Below are 14,845 nucleotides of genomic sequence, written 5' to 3' on the forward strand. Positions count from 1 at the left end.
AGTTTCTGCCAGAGAAAAGATCAGTCTGCCTTCAAGTTCACTGCTGCCCAGTGAGGGTTAGCCGGTAAGGCAAGGAGCAAGAGATAGGCAGAAGGGCAGCCCAGCTGTGCCTTGAAGCAAATGGCTTTCAAGGAATTCTGAGCCTAGAGCTCCATGAGATGCAAGGAATCTCTGCAGGCTGCTGGACCCCAAGCCCAGTGTGCACGCTCCAGGAGGGGAATGCTGCTTCGCCTCAGGGGAACCACAAGCCTTCTCCCCTTCGGTGCAAGGGACAAGGCTGACTGCAGCCACTGTCCTGATCTGCGGCGGGAGGGGAAGCCTGGAGGAAAAGGGTTGGCAAAGTAGGAGTGTGTACTGAAAACTCAAAACCCTTGGGTTACAGAATCACTTGTTAAGTTTGCAAAAACCCACGGCATGTCCACAAGCCAAGAATGGTGACTCTGCCTTTTGCAAAGCCAATGCTAAGTCCGAAGTCATCCTGAGAATGTCAGAGGACCCCGGAGTGAGAAGGGGAGGGATGGGGCCTCCTGGGCAGCAGATGCCATGCAGGCCTGGCTGGATGAGAAGTTCCAGCTGTCAGCCCTGAGGATCCCAGTAAGAGAGGTTCCCATCTGGGATGAGAGACAGCCACAGTCAAGAATACTGCTAGCTCCCAGACCCCGTGGCAAAGACAGAGGTCTGCAGGAGCTGAAGGAAATAAGAGGGGGATGGTGGAAATTGAGAGGGGGATTAGCCCCAAAGGTGAATCGAACAAAACACAGGTCAGCTTGGGTCAGCAGGATGGGCTCCTGGGCCGAGCTGGGACCTTCTACCTGGACCGTATGTTCCTGATAATGCCCAAGTCAATATTCCTCTAGGCTCTCTATCTTCATATATTTTCTGGGCAGCGGTCCTGGAGGGCAAAGGATCCAAATGCCTTGGGAATCCCAAGCGATGGCAGAGGGATAAGCACCAAGTGTAGTTATTTATACAGTATCAGTTTCTGTGTCTTTGCCAAGTTCCTCAAGAGCAAGTTTAAGTAAAATGCCTACGGAGAACAGGACGGAATAATGGTCAGAGTTTCCATCCCCATTCCTCCTCTTTTTCTCTCTTTCTTTTGTTTAAAGATGAGTGAGCACCCTTCAGGTCAGAAGTCCAGGGATCCCAGCAACGCCCCAGCAGGGTGCTTCTGCTGGCTCTTTATTTTTGGGGGGCAGTTGGACCAGCTGGGCGCTCTGGTCCATCCACACTCTGTAACTGATGGATTTGTGCCAGTGAGACAAAGAAACAGAAGGGACCCCATGGAAAAAAAAAAAAAAAAAAAGCTGTTTTTTTCTTTTGCTTCTTATCCTGTTTCTGTTCTTGCTAGAACCTGCACCCCTCACCTCACTTTACACATTCTTGGTAATGTCAATAGGCTACGTCTTCCTTGTAAGGGACAAGGAATCAATGATTCTCTAGAATAACACCTAAGGAAGGACCAGGTGAGAGGGATGAGAGGAAGCCATCACATGCATATATCAGACCACTGACGAGACATCTGGACGCCAAGACCCCCTGATTCCAAGGAGTAACCCCCAGGCTCTCATCTTTGGATATCTGAGGGGACATACACATCAGACCACCATGCTCAGTAAAAACCTCAGATCCCCAAAGACGAGACTCCTGATCTTTTCCTTTCCCACTCGTCCGGACGCTGTCTGTGTCTCTCTGTACACATCTTCACCAAATTCTGCTTTTGCCTTCTGCTAGCTCATGTTTGATTTCCTTCCCGCATGAAGGCAGAGACCGTTTGATTGGCCCCACGGGAACCCCCCACTCCCCCCACCCCCCAAGTCCTCAGACCTGCCTGCCAGCAACACAAGGAAGAGGAAGAGGTCCTGGCAAAACAGAAGCTGGGAGCTGGCCTCAGGGAGACCCAGTGTACAAGCACACGGACACACACACGGCTCAGTGCCACCCGCCTCCTCCTGCCAGACGTTTCCTGGAGGAAGGGCTCCCTGAGCATACATAAGGAGCACCTCACTGGAACAGTGAGGTGGACACCCCCCCACCCCCCTCCAGCGTGCTCTGTGGGGGCCCAGGGAAGACCATGAATCATTCAGCGGTCAATGTCCACCCTTCCTGGGGAGACGGCTCTGGCCTCAGAGCTGCATGTGGGCATAGGTCCCAACACTTCTCCACTCAGGGGAATCGGATTTCCTTTTGAATGGCTGTCAAGGGAGGAAAAAGTTCAGCCCCTGATACCAACTTCTGTCGTAAAGGCACGTGACTTTGGTTCTAGGGATCTGACCTGAGGTCACACATCCAGCTGGGTGATGAATGTGAGCAGACCGGCCAGGCCATCTCCGATGCTGGGGCTCCGGGCTCCAGGAGATGTGTTCTTGCATGGAAATCTATGTAGGTGCTGCCTGGTGAGGACGAGGCCTCCCGCAGCTGCCCTGTGCCCTGCTGTGCCAAAGTGCCCACTTCGTACACTGGGAAGATGATACCCCTCTTCACAGATGGGTAAGGAGGCATGGATCGCTTTCAAGAGGTGGTTTTTAAAACTCGCATTCACTTTTCCCCCCTAAAACTTCTATTTTTTTAAAGATTTTATTTATTTATTAGACAGAGAGAGATCACAAGTAGGCAGAGAGGCAGGCAGAGAGAAAGGGAGAAGCAGGCTCCCTGCTGAGCAGAGAGCCAGATGCGGGGCTCGATCCCAGGACCCTGGGATCATGACCTGAGCCGAAGGCAGAGGCTTTAACCCACTGAGCCACCCAGGCGCCCCTCCCCCTAAAACTTCTAATGGTAAAAATGAGTTTATGTGTTCATAAAATACAGAGTATAATAAGGAAAATAAAAGTTACCTGTAACCTCCAAGTGTTAACTTTTTGCACAGCAAAACACTGAACCATACTACCTCTTGAGAGATCAAGTAACTTTTTTTTTTTTTTTAAAGATTTTGTTTATTTATTTGACAGACGGAGATCACAAGGAGGCAGAGAGAGGGGAGGAAGCAGGCTCCCCGCCGAGCAGAGAGCCCGACGCGGGGCTCGATCCCAGGACCCCGAGATCACGACCCGAGCCGAAGGCAGAGGCCCAACCCACTGAGCCACCCAGGCGCCCCATGAGATCAAGTAACTTTTTATTTTCCCTTCATTTTCATGCTTCCGGCTGAACACAACGGGGTAATTATTGAACCACAATTTTCCTCTCTTGTGTCTGGGTTTGTGGTCCTTGGCATAAACAGGAAATAAGAGTGACCCCAAGGCTAAGGGGAAATAAGAGTGACCTTCAGGAAGTGGCCCTTACCCACTGCGTAGCAGGGGCCCTCTGACCGGACCATGTGGAAGGCGGTGGGCATTCCTCCAGAAAGGCCCTGGGCTCCCAGGGCTGGCCAGGCGGCCTCTCCAGTGCCTCATTAGCATACTTGAGGGAGGAGGGTCTGAATTCCTCACTCTGGGGAAGCTGGCCGGCCACCTGGCCCCATTTGGCAGGGCTGCTCAGTCCCCGGGTCACTGCCGCACGGGCCCTCTTGTCTGTCAAACACTTCCTGCCGGCCGTCCAGTCTGGGACAGGAAACCTGCTGTCACACAGACCGTGGCCGGCTGAGGCATCGAGGCAGCACTCTCTCCTCTCTCCTGTTCCTTCCCCGCCCCTCCTCTCTCTTCAGCGCTGCTATCCTTCTTTTCCCTTCAACCCTTCTTGCTTCTTCCCCCCCTTTCATCGTCCCTTTATGAGACACCTTCTCAGCGTGGTGACGTCGGCCTTTACCAATATGCAGATGCTCAGGTCCAGTCACCTGGTGTTGCTTCCGGGGCTACGCTCCAGACAAAGCTCTGGGTATGAAGATGCTCTCTACCACAACATTTATAAAGGAGGAAGGTCAGAAGTAACATATATGCTGAGGAGAATGGCTAAAGGTGTTGAGGCCTCGTGCTAGGCAATATTCTCTCAGCATTCACATCATGACCAATGGCGACATTAGGGCCTTGTTGAGCTCTTCATTGCACAACATATAAGACACCTTTAGAAGATGGCTGAGGAAAGCTGAACACCGACTGATATCAGTGGTCTGAAGGATTTGGATTTTTTTAGGTGTAATAATGGCATTTAACTTCTATCTAAAGATAGAGCCCTATCTTTTAGAGACACACAGTGAAGTACTTATAGATTCAATTATATGCGCCTGGGATTTGCTTAAAAATAATCCTGAGGGGATCATGTTAGTGGGCGGGGGTAGAGACGGAACAGGATCGCCTTAGAGTTGATTGCCGAAGCTGAGTGATGACTGATGGGGAATGATTACACTATTCTATGTATACTTGAAACTTCCCATGACAATCAGATGGCTTTAGAATTAGTGAAACAGACATAAGGAAACCCTGAAGAGCTGGAAAAGATAAGACTCCTGCTTTCAAGAGACCACGGATAGCTCAGCCTCTGGGCTCCCTACCGTCTGGTGTGGGCCCAGCGGCCTCCTCCCCATCCCCTTTGGCCACCAAGGCCCAGCAGGGTTTGCCCTCAGGAGCACGAATGGATAGCTGCCCTGAGTCCTGCGGGCTTTCTCTCTTGTTCTTAGATGAATTCCCAACTGCAAGTGTTGGATGTGGCTGTGGTCAAGCTTTTAAAATCCCCTTAAAAAGCAACAGAACCCATGGCGTAAATTACGTAAAACGAACGTAAATTTCCTTCCATGGAGGAGTGTGACAGGGCAGCTGTCCTAATGTTACAGTGTGCACTTGGGGCTGGGGACGAACTTTTCACTGCTAGCATCACACATGGACAGAAGAAGGGTGTTGTCTCCAATGAGCAGATGGAAATGACGATGATGTGTGCTGGAAAACTGCTGGATGGCCCAGAAAGTGGCTCCAGTGTTGGCAGAGACATCACCCCAGAGGCATGTATGGTGAGTCTGACTAGAGTTCTATGCTCCCAGGGTGCGGGGGTGGAAAAGGCGCTATGAATACATAAATACACAAGCGACCTAATATTTGCTGCTATGTAGGGCTTTTTAAAGTACGTGCATCTAAATCGGTAAATTAAATATGGTAAGTCGACATGTGGGATTATTTCATCTATAATCCTGAAAACTGACATGTCCCACCTGACTCAAGCACAGCCTTGAGTTTCCTCACTGGGGCCAGCCCTTATTCTTGGGCTCCAGAAGGGACAGGGCTTGGCCATCCCATGCCAACATTTACCTGAGGAACCATTCTTCCAGGTGGCTCCGTGGCTTGAGCTGTGAACGGTCCAGGATGCAGGGCAGGGGCTGATGCCTGGGTAGAAACACCGTCTCCCCCGGGTGCACCAGCGGGATGACCTGAGGTGACACGGAGAACTTCTCCACCAGCATCCTGGCAAAGCAAGGAGCCGGAGAGGCGAGAGTCAGCAGCTGCACCTGGTCTGCAGCCCAGGAGGAAGCCAGGGAAAGCCAGATGGTGCCCCGGGCCTTAGTGACCGTAGCTTGGTGGGGAGAAGACTGGGGAGGACAGCGCCACCTGCTGGTAAAGGAGGAGCTTGCAAGATGCTGACTCAAGCTCTTCCCCATCCCACTCTCAGTCCTGGATCCCACCCCTTTGGGCTTTTTTAGCCCAGGAGCCAGAAGTCCTGCTCCCAGACCCAGTGCCGCCCATTCCCTTTGTTCAGCTCAAACTTTCACTGGGCACCCGCGATACGTGGGTGCCAGGTGCTGAAGGATGAGTCAGGCGTGGGCAGCCATCGCATGCCTAAGGGAAGGGTAAACAAATCACCACAATAGCCTTCAGCAAGTGGGTGGAGGCCGGGGCGGAGGAGAGAAGCTTCGGGTGTGGCCGGGGACAGGGAGGGCATCAGCACAAGGAAGGAGCCGGGATGCTTCTTCTGGGGCACCAGTCTGTGAGCTCTTGTGATCACGAGGACTCCCCAGGGATTCCGGATGCCCAGGCCTTGCCCTGCCTTGTGTATCTGATCAGTAGATCAGAGCTGGGTCCCACGGACAGGGAAGGAACAGAGAGAAGAAGGGATACATTCCAACTCTACTGGGAGGGGTAAAAATTGTCAGGAGGGAGTAGGGAAAAGGGAGGCATTTAAGACAGTTCCTACGAACACAGCAAATCTCTGCTTCATGAAGGACTGGCCACAGTGCCCTGGTGGGTGAAAACAGCAAGTTTCAGAATAGGAAGTGTGTACGTGTGTTTGCGTGTGTGTGGTGTAGGTATACACACAGACATAGGCACATACACATTCTTAGACAGGGGCAACACCCCCCACATAACTGACATGGCCAGCTATGAGCTTGAGCTATCCCTAGGGAATAGGATTTGGGGGGAGCAGGGAGGAGACTTTTCCTGCTTATTTCACACAACTGTGTTCTGCTTGATTCAATAGAAACAGAACACACCTTCGACAACAAGAAAAATAGCCAAATGAAACAAGCCACAAGTGTGGCATCCCCTCCTGTCCCCTGCCTGGGCCCTGGGATGGTGGACTCGGATGGGGAACCATGCTCAGGGCTTCTGTTGGGGTCTGGGACACAAGACCTCTGCAGGCTGAGCTGTGTAGCTGGCAGCCTACCACTGGCTGGATGAAATCTGCCTCCCTCTGGCCCCCGACCTGAGGAAAGAGGCCGATGTTCATCACTGGCTCACATCACCAGCTTATTTGGAGGGTGAAATGGCGCAGGGTGTGGAAACACCATGAAAACACAGGGGACTTCTGCTCCTGTAGGCTTTAGCAAGCAACTTGTGTGAACCACCACACAAACAGGAGAACAGTTTTCTGTTTCGTTCCTCTCTTTGCCATTTCAGCTTTTGGGGCTCTATGGCTTCTGTTGCTCTTATAGTAAGGAAGAATTGCAAATTATTAAAAGTCTACAGGAATTGGGCTCATCTATAAGAGGGTCTTAGTCTGGTCCCCTAAACCATCATACAAAGGGACTTTTGTGACACTAAATGTAATGTATATGCATTATTAAGAGTTCTGAGATGACTCTTCCATGTCTAATTGGGGATTTCCTGTGCAGCCCTGAAGTGAGGATAAAGGATGATGTGAGGGCTGAAATGTTCCCCCCTCCCCTGCCCTAGTGCACACATAAGGTCTTTTAACTTTAAGAAATAGAGAATGTAGGATGGCATCCACTCAAGATGCAAGCCAATCTTTAGAGTGTGAGGGGACGCTGGGCTCTGGGTGCTTGGGGGTCTCTTCTACGGTGGGCATCCACAGCGGGCATGTGACTCCTGGTCACGAACAACTGCTCTGGCAGATGGTAGCTGGCCCCCAGCCGCAGCCTCACCCTTTCCAGACCCACATCCTCTGTGGGATGGCTGTTCCAATCTGAACACCCACAGAGGTTCACAGTGGAAAGTATCAGTGAGGAGGCCGGGGTCCTCCTAACCAAGGCCGGGGGTCATCAAACTACAGTCTGTGCCCAAGTCCTGCCCATTACTGTGAACAAGGTTTTATTGCAACATAAGCATATTTATTCACTTGTATATTGTCTACGGGAGCTTCCCTGTCACAACAGCAGAGCTGAGAGGTTGTTGCCACAGAGATTGGACGGCCCTCAAAGCCTAAAATATTTACTGTTTACAAATACAGAGAGTTTGCTGATCCCTGATTGAGTCCAGAGATGATTATCAGAAAAACTTGGGGGAAAAAAGCAAATGGCCAGCCACGGTGATGTTCACAACCATCTCTGTGCAACAAAAACAACGTAAACCCTCTGAGGGTCCTAAGATGGAGGCTCCAAAGAAGTCTGTAGGTCGTGACTCTACATTTCCTTCATTAGAAGAATGCTAACTTAAGAGTGTGCACGAAAACATGACCTGTCACTACTTAGACCAATGTTTAATAACCTAACTCAAACTGACAGGAAAAAAAATCGAAGCTTGGACAGGCCGACGATTCAAGGCAAGCTGACCAACCTCCCCTAAGCCGCATGGCTGAGGTGACCTCATCCCCCGCAAGACCCCCCAACCAGCGCACTTGGTTCCTGAGGGAGGGAGGGAGGGAAGCAAGGGAGGACCCAATTAAAAGAGAGAAAAGGAAGATATACAGAAAGATCTAACCTGACTCCAATTCCCCCTTCAGCTATGCACGTTTTTCTCTTTCGACCTCTCCTCCTGTTCTCCTATGGGCCTGTTCCAGTCAGGACCACCCTCAGTGATCCACCAGAGCTGCTCTTGTCAAGGTCACCATGACGTCTACTTTGCCTCCTTGGGCCCCTGTTCTCTCTATATACTTGCTTCCCAGGTGATCTAATCCAGTTCATGGCTTCAAACGTCACCTATATGTGGTGACTCCTGAGCCTCTCTCTCCGGAAGAGGTGATCCAGACTGTCTATTTGGTCTTGCCCCTGGGATCCCCCAAATGAACTCTTGACCTCACAAGTGCCCCCAGTGCAGCCTTTGTCCCTTAGTCTTCTCTAGTTTAATTAGACAACTCCAACCTTCCAGTTGCTCAGGCCCAAATCCTGGGGGGTCTCTTTGATTCCCCTTTCTCCCATACCTTCCATCCAGTTCATCAACAAATCCTGTCAGTTCTACCCTAAAATTATATCCAGACTGTGCCTACTCCTCACCACCCACCCTCACTCCCAGCCTCTTACTTCTCAGGATGACTACCATGGCTCATTTGCCCCTGTCTCCTTTCTTCTGCTCTGCCCCAGGCTCCCCAGTTTATCCTCAACATGGCAGCAAAGGATCCTGTGGAGCAGTGGCGGTCAGCTCACATGGAGGAAGAGCTCCTGCATCGAGCCCACTCTTGGCTTCCCTGACCTTCTCTCCCCAGCTCTCCCTTCCACAGCTGCCGCTATGCTCCCCCACGGGGTCCCAGAGCTGCCTCTCACCTCCTTTACAGTGTCCTGCTAGAAGCCAGCTACCTGCTCATCAAGGTCTTCCCTGACCCTCATGCATAGTCTCATAGGCCTTCCGTACTCCTCCTGTCCCCCCTCCACTTTATCCTTTCTCCTGAACACTCATCACCTCTCTTCATGCAGGAGGATAGAGCTTTCTGTCTGGTTTTGTTTTTGCCGTATCCCCAGAGTCTGTAACAGAGCCTGGTACAAAGTTGGACTCAGTAGATGTCTGCTGGCTGGCCAGCTGAATAGACGGATGGCTAACAGGGTAACCTGATGATGGATTCAGCTGTGGCTCCTCAGCATCTCTGAGACACTACAGGGCAGATGAGACCGCCTGCCTCCAGCCAGTGGCCCAGTTAGATCATGGCTGGCATATACCTCCCCACCCACCCAATGACAGCACTGATAAAAGCCATCATCTTCTTTTCCCCAGATGGGGGAAAATGAAAAATGTCACACAGTCATATTCTCCCCTTTAAGGGCAGATTCATCTTAGACTGTGGTTTTGTAGATTTATTCCCCCAAGAGACCCGGTTCTATAAATTTGGGTGGAAAATTGGGGCCAAGTAGGCTGTGTTTTCCTATCTCTGCGCCCTCAAAGGCCCACACTGGACCCTGATACACAGTAGGTGATCCAATATTTCTGTAACCGAAGAATACATGTAGGGCTTTTCTTGAGTGTCAGTTTAAGAAAAGGAGACAGTGTGAGAACTTACAAAGACATACAAATTGCTGGCTGAAACTCTGAAAACCAGAGCCTGTCAACACTTCAATCCTTTGCCTTGAGAGGCAGGTGCAGGGACTCCCCTCCGCCCCCAAAAGTGGCCAGGCCCTAGCCCCTCCCGTGCCCATACCCCACCTGTGCTCAGGTGTGAGAGGCACTTCATCTTCATCCAGATCCAGGAAGCTGAGTTGGGGACGGTCATGCAGAAGCAGCTGCTCTCGTTCCTGCTCCAGGGCCTGGTCCCTGCAGGGAGCGGAGAGCCAACAACCGAGGTCAGTGCTGTCCCCAGTCAAGTGACCTGGACACTGAGCTGCAGGCCCCATGAACATGGCAAGGCCTAGGAATCGGGATTTTCACTACACAACTTCAAATCTCCCTTTGTGTACCTTGTTTAGTATTTGCCCACTTTTTAACACATCAAGGCCTGTGCCTAGCCCCTTCTCCTCCTCCCAGGGTCTGGCCACACAGACCTGGGGAGGCCCCCAGGCTCATGGCTCCTAGAGTCCCTCACACATGGCCTGCCTTTCCAGCCGTACCCTTTGGTCTCCAGCCCCTGAGGCCAGTCCCCACCACAGCCCTGCATGCCAACCATCATCTTGCTGGAATCCTGACTCCCTCACCTCCCTCTTGCCCTAACCACATCAAACCCCTGAGCAGGCAGAGTCCAACCTTCTGCCTTCTGGATCCTTGGCCCTTCAACAGCCTGAGAGCCTCCCCAGCCCTTGCCCTGCCCCTCCAAGGGCCTGCCTTGGCGTTGCCCAAAAAGTCCTCAGTTCCTAAAGACTTCACCTCCAGCCCAGGTCACTGTCTACAGTTGGAATCTCCCTCGCCAGTGACAACTGAATGAGTTTACCTGAATGTGCCTGGGCATCTCCGAAGCCACACGTATAGGTCTGAATTCTCTTCCACACAGGCTCCAGAGTCCCAGCCACCCAGGTCAGCAGACTCATCATAGCCCCACTGCCCTCGTCCCAGGGCCCCACCCCATCACCGTTCACCATACTTCTTCTCTCCTCCCTCCCATCCATTCTCCATAATGTGGCCTAAGCGATCTCTGCAACACAGCGGGAAACACAACACTACCCACTTAAAATTCTCCCAACTTGACCCTGTGTTCACGAGGCCTCTCGTGACCCAGCCCCCGTTCGCAGCTTGGCTGCACTGGCTGCTCTGCCGGCCCCCGGCCCCCAGGCCCCAGCACTGGGAATTCCAGCTCTAGTCAGCCACCAGAACACCCGTCCTACCCACCTTCACACGTGTTGTCACCCATGCTGTCCCCCCACACCGCAAATCTTCTAATTCTCCCAGTTTCAAAGATAAGGATACCTGTGGGGAGCCCTTTCTGACCCCCAGGTTAAACTAGGTGCCAGTATTCCAGGCCCCTCCACAGCAACCTCACAGCACGGGAAATACTAGAAACGTTAGGATAAATGTCCAGGTGGGTGGGGTCGCACCGTCTCCTCCAAATACCCAGTGCCTGGTGTGGGACCCAGCAGAATAAGAATCTCCCAGTGCCGGGTGCCCTGATGAGTTTACCTGCCCGCATCACCGGCATGGTGATACTCAGGCTGTACTACTTGGTCAAAGGCACATGCCTTTTCCCCTTCTCTCTCATGGAACACTTGAACAGGAGCCAAGAGGCCCCACATGGGCATGAATTGGGCAGAAGAGAGGAAGGGACTCCCCGTCTCCCCTCCACACCAACCCAAGGTTCACGACCCCCTCGTCTGGGGTTCTCTGCCCCCTTCAACCTGACTACCATTCCATGTGCTTACTATTGATCAGAGAACACAGGGCGCTCTGCACTCCCGGAGACACGCTGTGCAGGAGGGTGGTAGGATGCTCGATCCTGAGGGGAAGGTGCTAGGAGTCTTAGAGGACAATCCCCCGAAATCAATGCCCACCCCACAGAATGCAGACCCCACGAAGGACCTCCTCCCACACTTACCGCTTCTCCTGCAGTAAGTAGTCTAAGCTATTGACGTAGCTCTCTGAGGCCCCAGAGGTGAACTGGAGCAGTGGAACATGAGAATAGTGGACAGAAAGACAGACAAAGGGGGAGAAGAATAAAATTAATCTCAATTAAGCCCTTTATCTTGTTTATGTGTCTGAATAAGCAATACCTTTACATGATTAAAAATTCAAGAAGCATAAAGGCATGCAGTAAGATGTCTCCCGTCACCAGCATCCCCAGCTACCCAGGTCCCTTCTCACAGGTGACCACAGGTGTTCACTTCTCTTTGTGCTTTTGGAGACATTTTATCCACAGACAAACAAACAGTAATACAACACAGATTTCCCCTTACCCATAAAGCATATGGTAGCAAACTATGAACCCTATTCTACCCTTTGCTCTGCTCAATTAATAGAATGTCTTCAGGGTCATTCCATATCAATACTAAAGAAGTAAGTTAAAAAAAAAAAACTTTCGGGGTACTCTAATGTAGGACTAGGACATAATGTATTAATTCCCTAGTGGTGGGCATTTGGATTATTGCCAATCTTGAGCTATTTGAAATATTTAAGACCAGGGACACCTGGGTGGCTCAGTCGGTTAAATGTCTGCCTTTGGCTCAGGTCATGATCCCAGGGTCCTAGGATTCAGTTGAGCTCCTTGCTCAGTGGGGAGCTGGCTTCTCCCTCCACCTGCTGCACCCCCTGCTTGTGCTCTCTCTCTCTCTGACAAATAAATAAGGTCTTTAAAAAAAAGGCTTCCCACAAGAAGGAATAACCTCTATTTAAAAAGAAAAAAAATAAGCAAAACAAATAATTAAGTCCTATTCTTAAAATAAATTTCCTGGATCCGTGGGCCCCTAATTGTTCCCAGTCTACCTAGCAAGAGCTGTTTATTCCCACCCAAGTTAAAGTTCCTCATTAAAGTTTCCATTTAGACATTCCAATCCACTGTACCCGAGTCAGCCTGAGTCTTTGTGCCTGGTCTAGCTTAGACCGGGGCACCAAGGTCCCCCTTTCCCCAGGGGGATATCCTCAACCTTAGACACAAAAGCCTTGATGCCATACAAAAGTGGCATCAAATTTGGCACCACCCCAAGCCAACTATTAGCAGAGGTTAGCAGCAGAAATATGGGGAGAGATGCACCCCAGCCACAAGGGTCCAAGGGCTGGGGAGAGGTCGAGAGGGTATGCAGTTGATGAGGGATAGTTAGAGGGAGCTGGCCAATGAAAGGCAGCTGGGGTATGGCCAAGGAAGAATGACCAAAAAGGGAGTGGCGGGGGTGACTGAGGAGGAGTGGCAAGGAGAGGAGACCAAGGGGAGTCCACCAGCTTACCAAGGTGTGGATGTCCATCACTTCAGCCTTTTGGCTCGGGCCTGCCATGTTCCAGAACGGCTCCTCCAGTGAGGCCAGATTCCCCTGAGGGTCCGAGTCCTGGGGCTCCTGCTCTAACTTGTCAGGTAGCTGGTGGGCCCATGTCCTCAGGCCGTTAGGCCCCACTGCATCAACCCACCTCGGGCCTGGGGTTCCCCTGCCTGCTGGCGGTACCCTCAGGTTCAGGAACTCTACAGGTGGCGGGCTCCAGTCAATGGGGAACATGTCCCTGGCCGCATGCACCTTGGGCTTCTTTGACACCTTAGGCGTTAGAGCTGAGGTAGGACTGCTGCAGCGCCGGGTGGCATGGAGGAGCCTCTGGTGCAGGGGATGGTCGAAGCAGCTGCCCGTCAGGCTGGGCAACAGGATGGACGTCCCTTCAGCTTCCTGGCCCCCTATGAATAAGATGGAGTACTGTGGTATCCCCACTTACCCACCACCATCCTGGCCACTGTGCCATGCTGGGTGAGGAGAGGAGGCAACTCAGGATTGATGTGGGCAGAATGTGAGCAGAATCCCTCAACCATGAGTTGTCCACTCCCTCATGGCCACAAGCTTCAGAACGGCTCTACCTGTACATGTGAGAGACACCTACCTTCGTCCTGAGGAAGGGCTGGCGGAGTCTCCTCAGGCCCGGCCATCTGCAAACCACTGGACTTCCTGTCCTAGAAGGAACTGTCTGTCAGATGAGGTGAGCTTCCAGAAGGAAGCTAAAGGCTCGGAAGCTCTAGGTTCGCTACAGAAGAGGGCCTGTGCCCACTGGTGCCCAGGATGGAAATCCCCCTCCAATTCTACCCTAAGGACCAAGCGCATGCATCATGAAGATCAAGTTGCTGGGGTGAAAGGGGCTCCAAGTGACCTTTCATTTCAAGGATGTGATAGGCAAGTGTATGGACATCAACTTTTTTTTTTTTTAAAGATTTTATTTATTTATTTGACAGAGAGAGAGATCACAAGCAGGCAGAGAGAGAGAGAAGGGGAAGCAGGCTCCCTGCCAAGCAGAGAGCTCGATGCGGAACTCGATCCCAGGACCCTGAGATCATGACCTGAGCTGAAGGCAGTGGCCTAACCCACTGAGCCACCCAGGCGCCCTGGACATCAACTTAAAAAAAAAAACTTTTAGAGGGGTGCCTGGGTGGCTCAGTGGGTTAAGCCTCTGCCTTCGGCTCAGGTCATGATCTCAGGGTCCTGGGATTGAGCCCTGCGTCGGGCTCTCTGCTCAGCGGGGAGCCTGCTTCCCTCCTCTCTCTGCCTACTTGTGATCTCTCTCTGTCAAATAAATAAATAAAATCTTCGGGAAAAAAAAAATAAAAAAAAAAAAACTTTTAGAAAAGCAAACTAGCACAGCTCAACAGAAAAGTTGTGTTGAGATGACATTCTGCATGTCTTGCTTACTCAGTGTCACCCCAAGAAAGAATGTTTGCTCACGAGGGGTAGGACAAGGCTCTCTAGTCCTTGTCATTTTCCCAGAATCAGCACAGACACGGCACACAGTAGGACTTGGTGCATTTCTGTTGAATGAGTGAATGATTTAAAGATACCCAGGGCTGGCCCAACAAGCTTTCTCCTTAGGAACTGTCCATCTACAGCTAAGGAACACAGACATACACAGACATCGCTCATCATTTCAGGCTCAGGATTAGATGAGCTGAAATGTACACGAAAGGCTAATATCTGAATGATATTAGCAAACAACCAATTACCAAAAAACAAACACTAACCCAACAAGGGTTTGGACCCAACAAAAGTGGAAGACATTCAAATCAATATGCCTATGAAATGTTCTTTGATCACAATGAAATCATTCAAAATTTAAAAATTTATAATAAATGCTGACAAGGCTGTGAGGAAATACATTGCTGCTGGTACTCTAAAATGGTCTTATTCTTTTTAGAGAGCACTCTATCAGTATAAAAATAACTGCAAAAATGTTCATACCTGGGCGTAGGGAATCCCAGAAACCTGTCCCTCCACAAAAGCAGTAATTAA

The 14,845-nt window shown here is 51.2% G+C and overlaps 1 protein-coding gene across 1 annotated transcript in view; it reads right to left on the minus strand.

Annotated features, from left to right (window-relative positions):
- LOC111155857 (family with sequence similarity 178 member B) overlaps positions 1-13,497 on the minus strand; it is an 86,787-nt gene extending 73,290 nt beyond the window's left edge. The window contains exons 1-5 of the mRNA XM_022516275.1: positions 13,452-13,497; positions 13,100-13,251; positions 11,476-11,537; positions 9,663-9,770; positions 5,169-5,321 (exon numbers count right to left, since the gene is read on the minus strand). Coding sequence (XP_022371983.1) covers positions 5,169-5,321; positions 9,663-9,770; positions 11,476-11,537; positions 13,100-13,251; positions 13,452-13,497 — 521 coding nt within the window. The remainder of the gene's footprint in view (positions 1-5,168; positions 5,322-9,662; positions 9,771-11,475; positions 11,538-13,099; positions 13,252-13,451) is intronic.
- Between the last annotated feature and the right edge of the window lie 1,348 nt (positions 13,498-14,845).

Source organism: Enhydra lutris, unplaced genomic scaffold (genome assembly GCF_002288905.1).
Source record: "Enhydra lutris kenyoni isolate GAN:26980312 unplaced genomic scaffold, ASM228890v2 scaffoldscaffold44, whole genome shotgun sequence".
Lineage (NCBI taxonomy): Eukaryota > Metazoa > Chordata > Mammalia > Carnivora > Mustelidae > Enhydra > Enhydra lutris.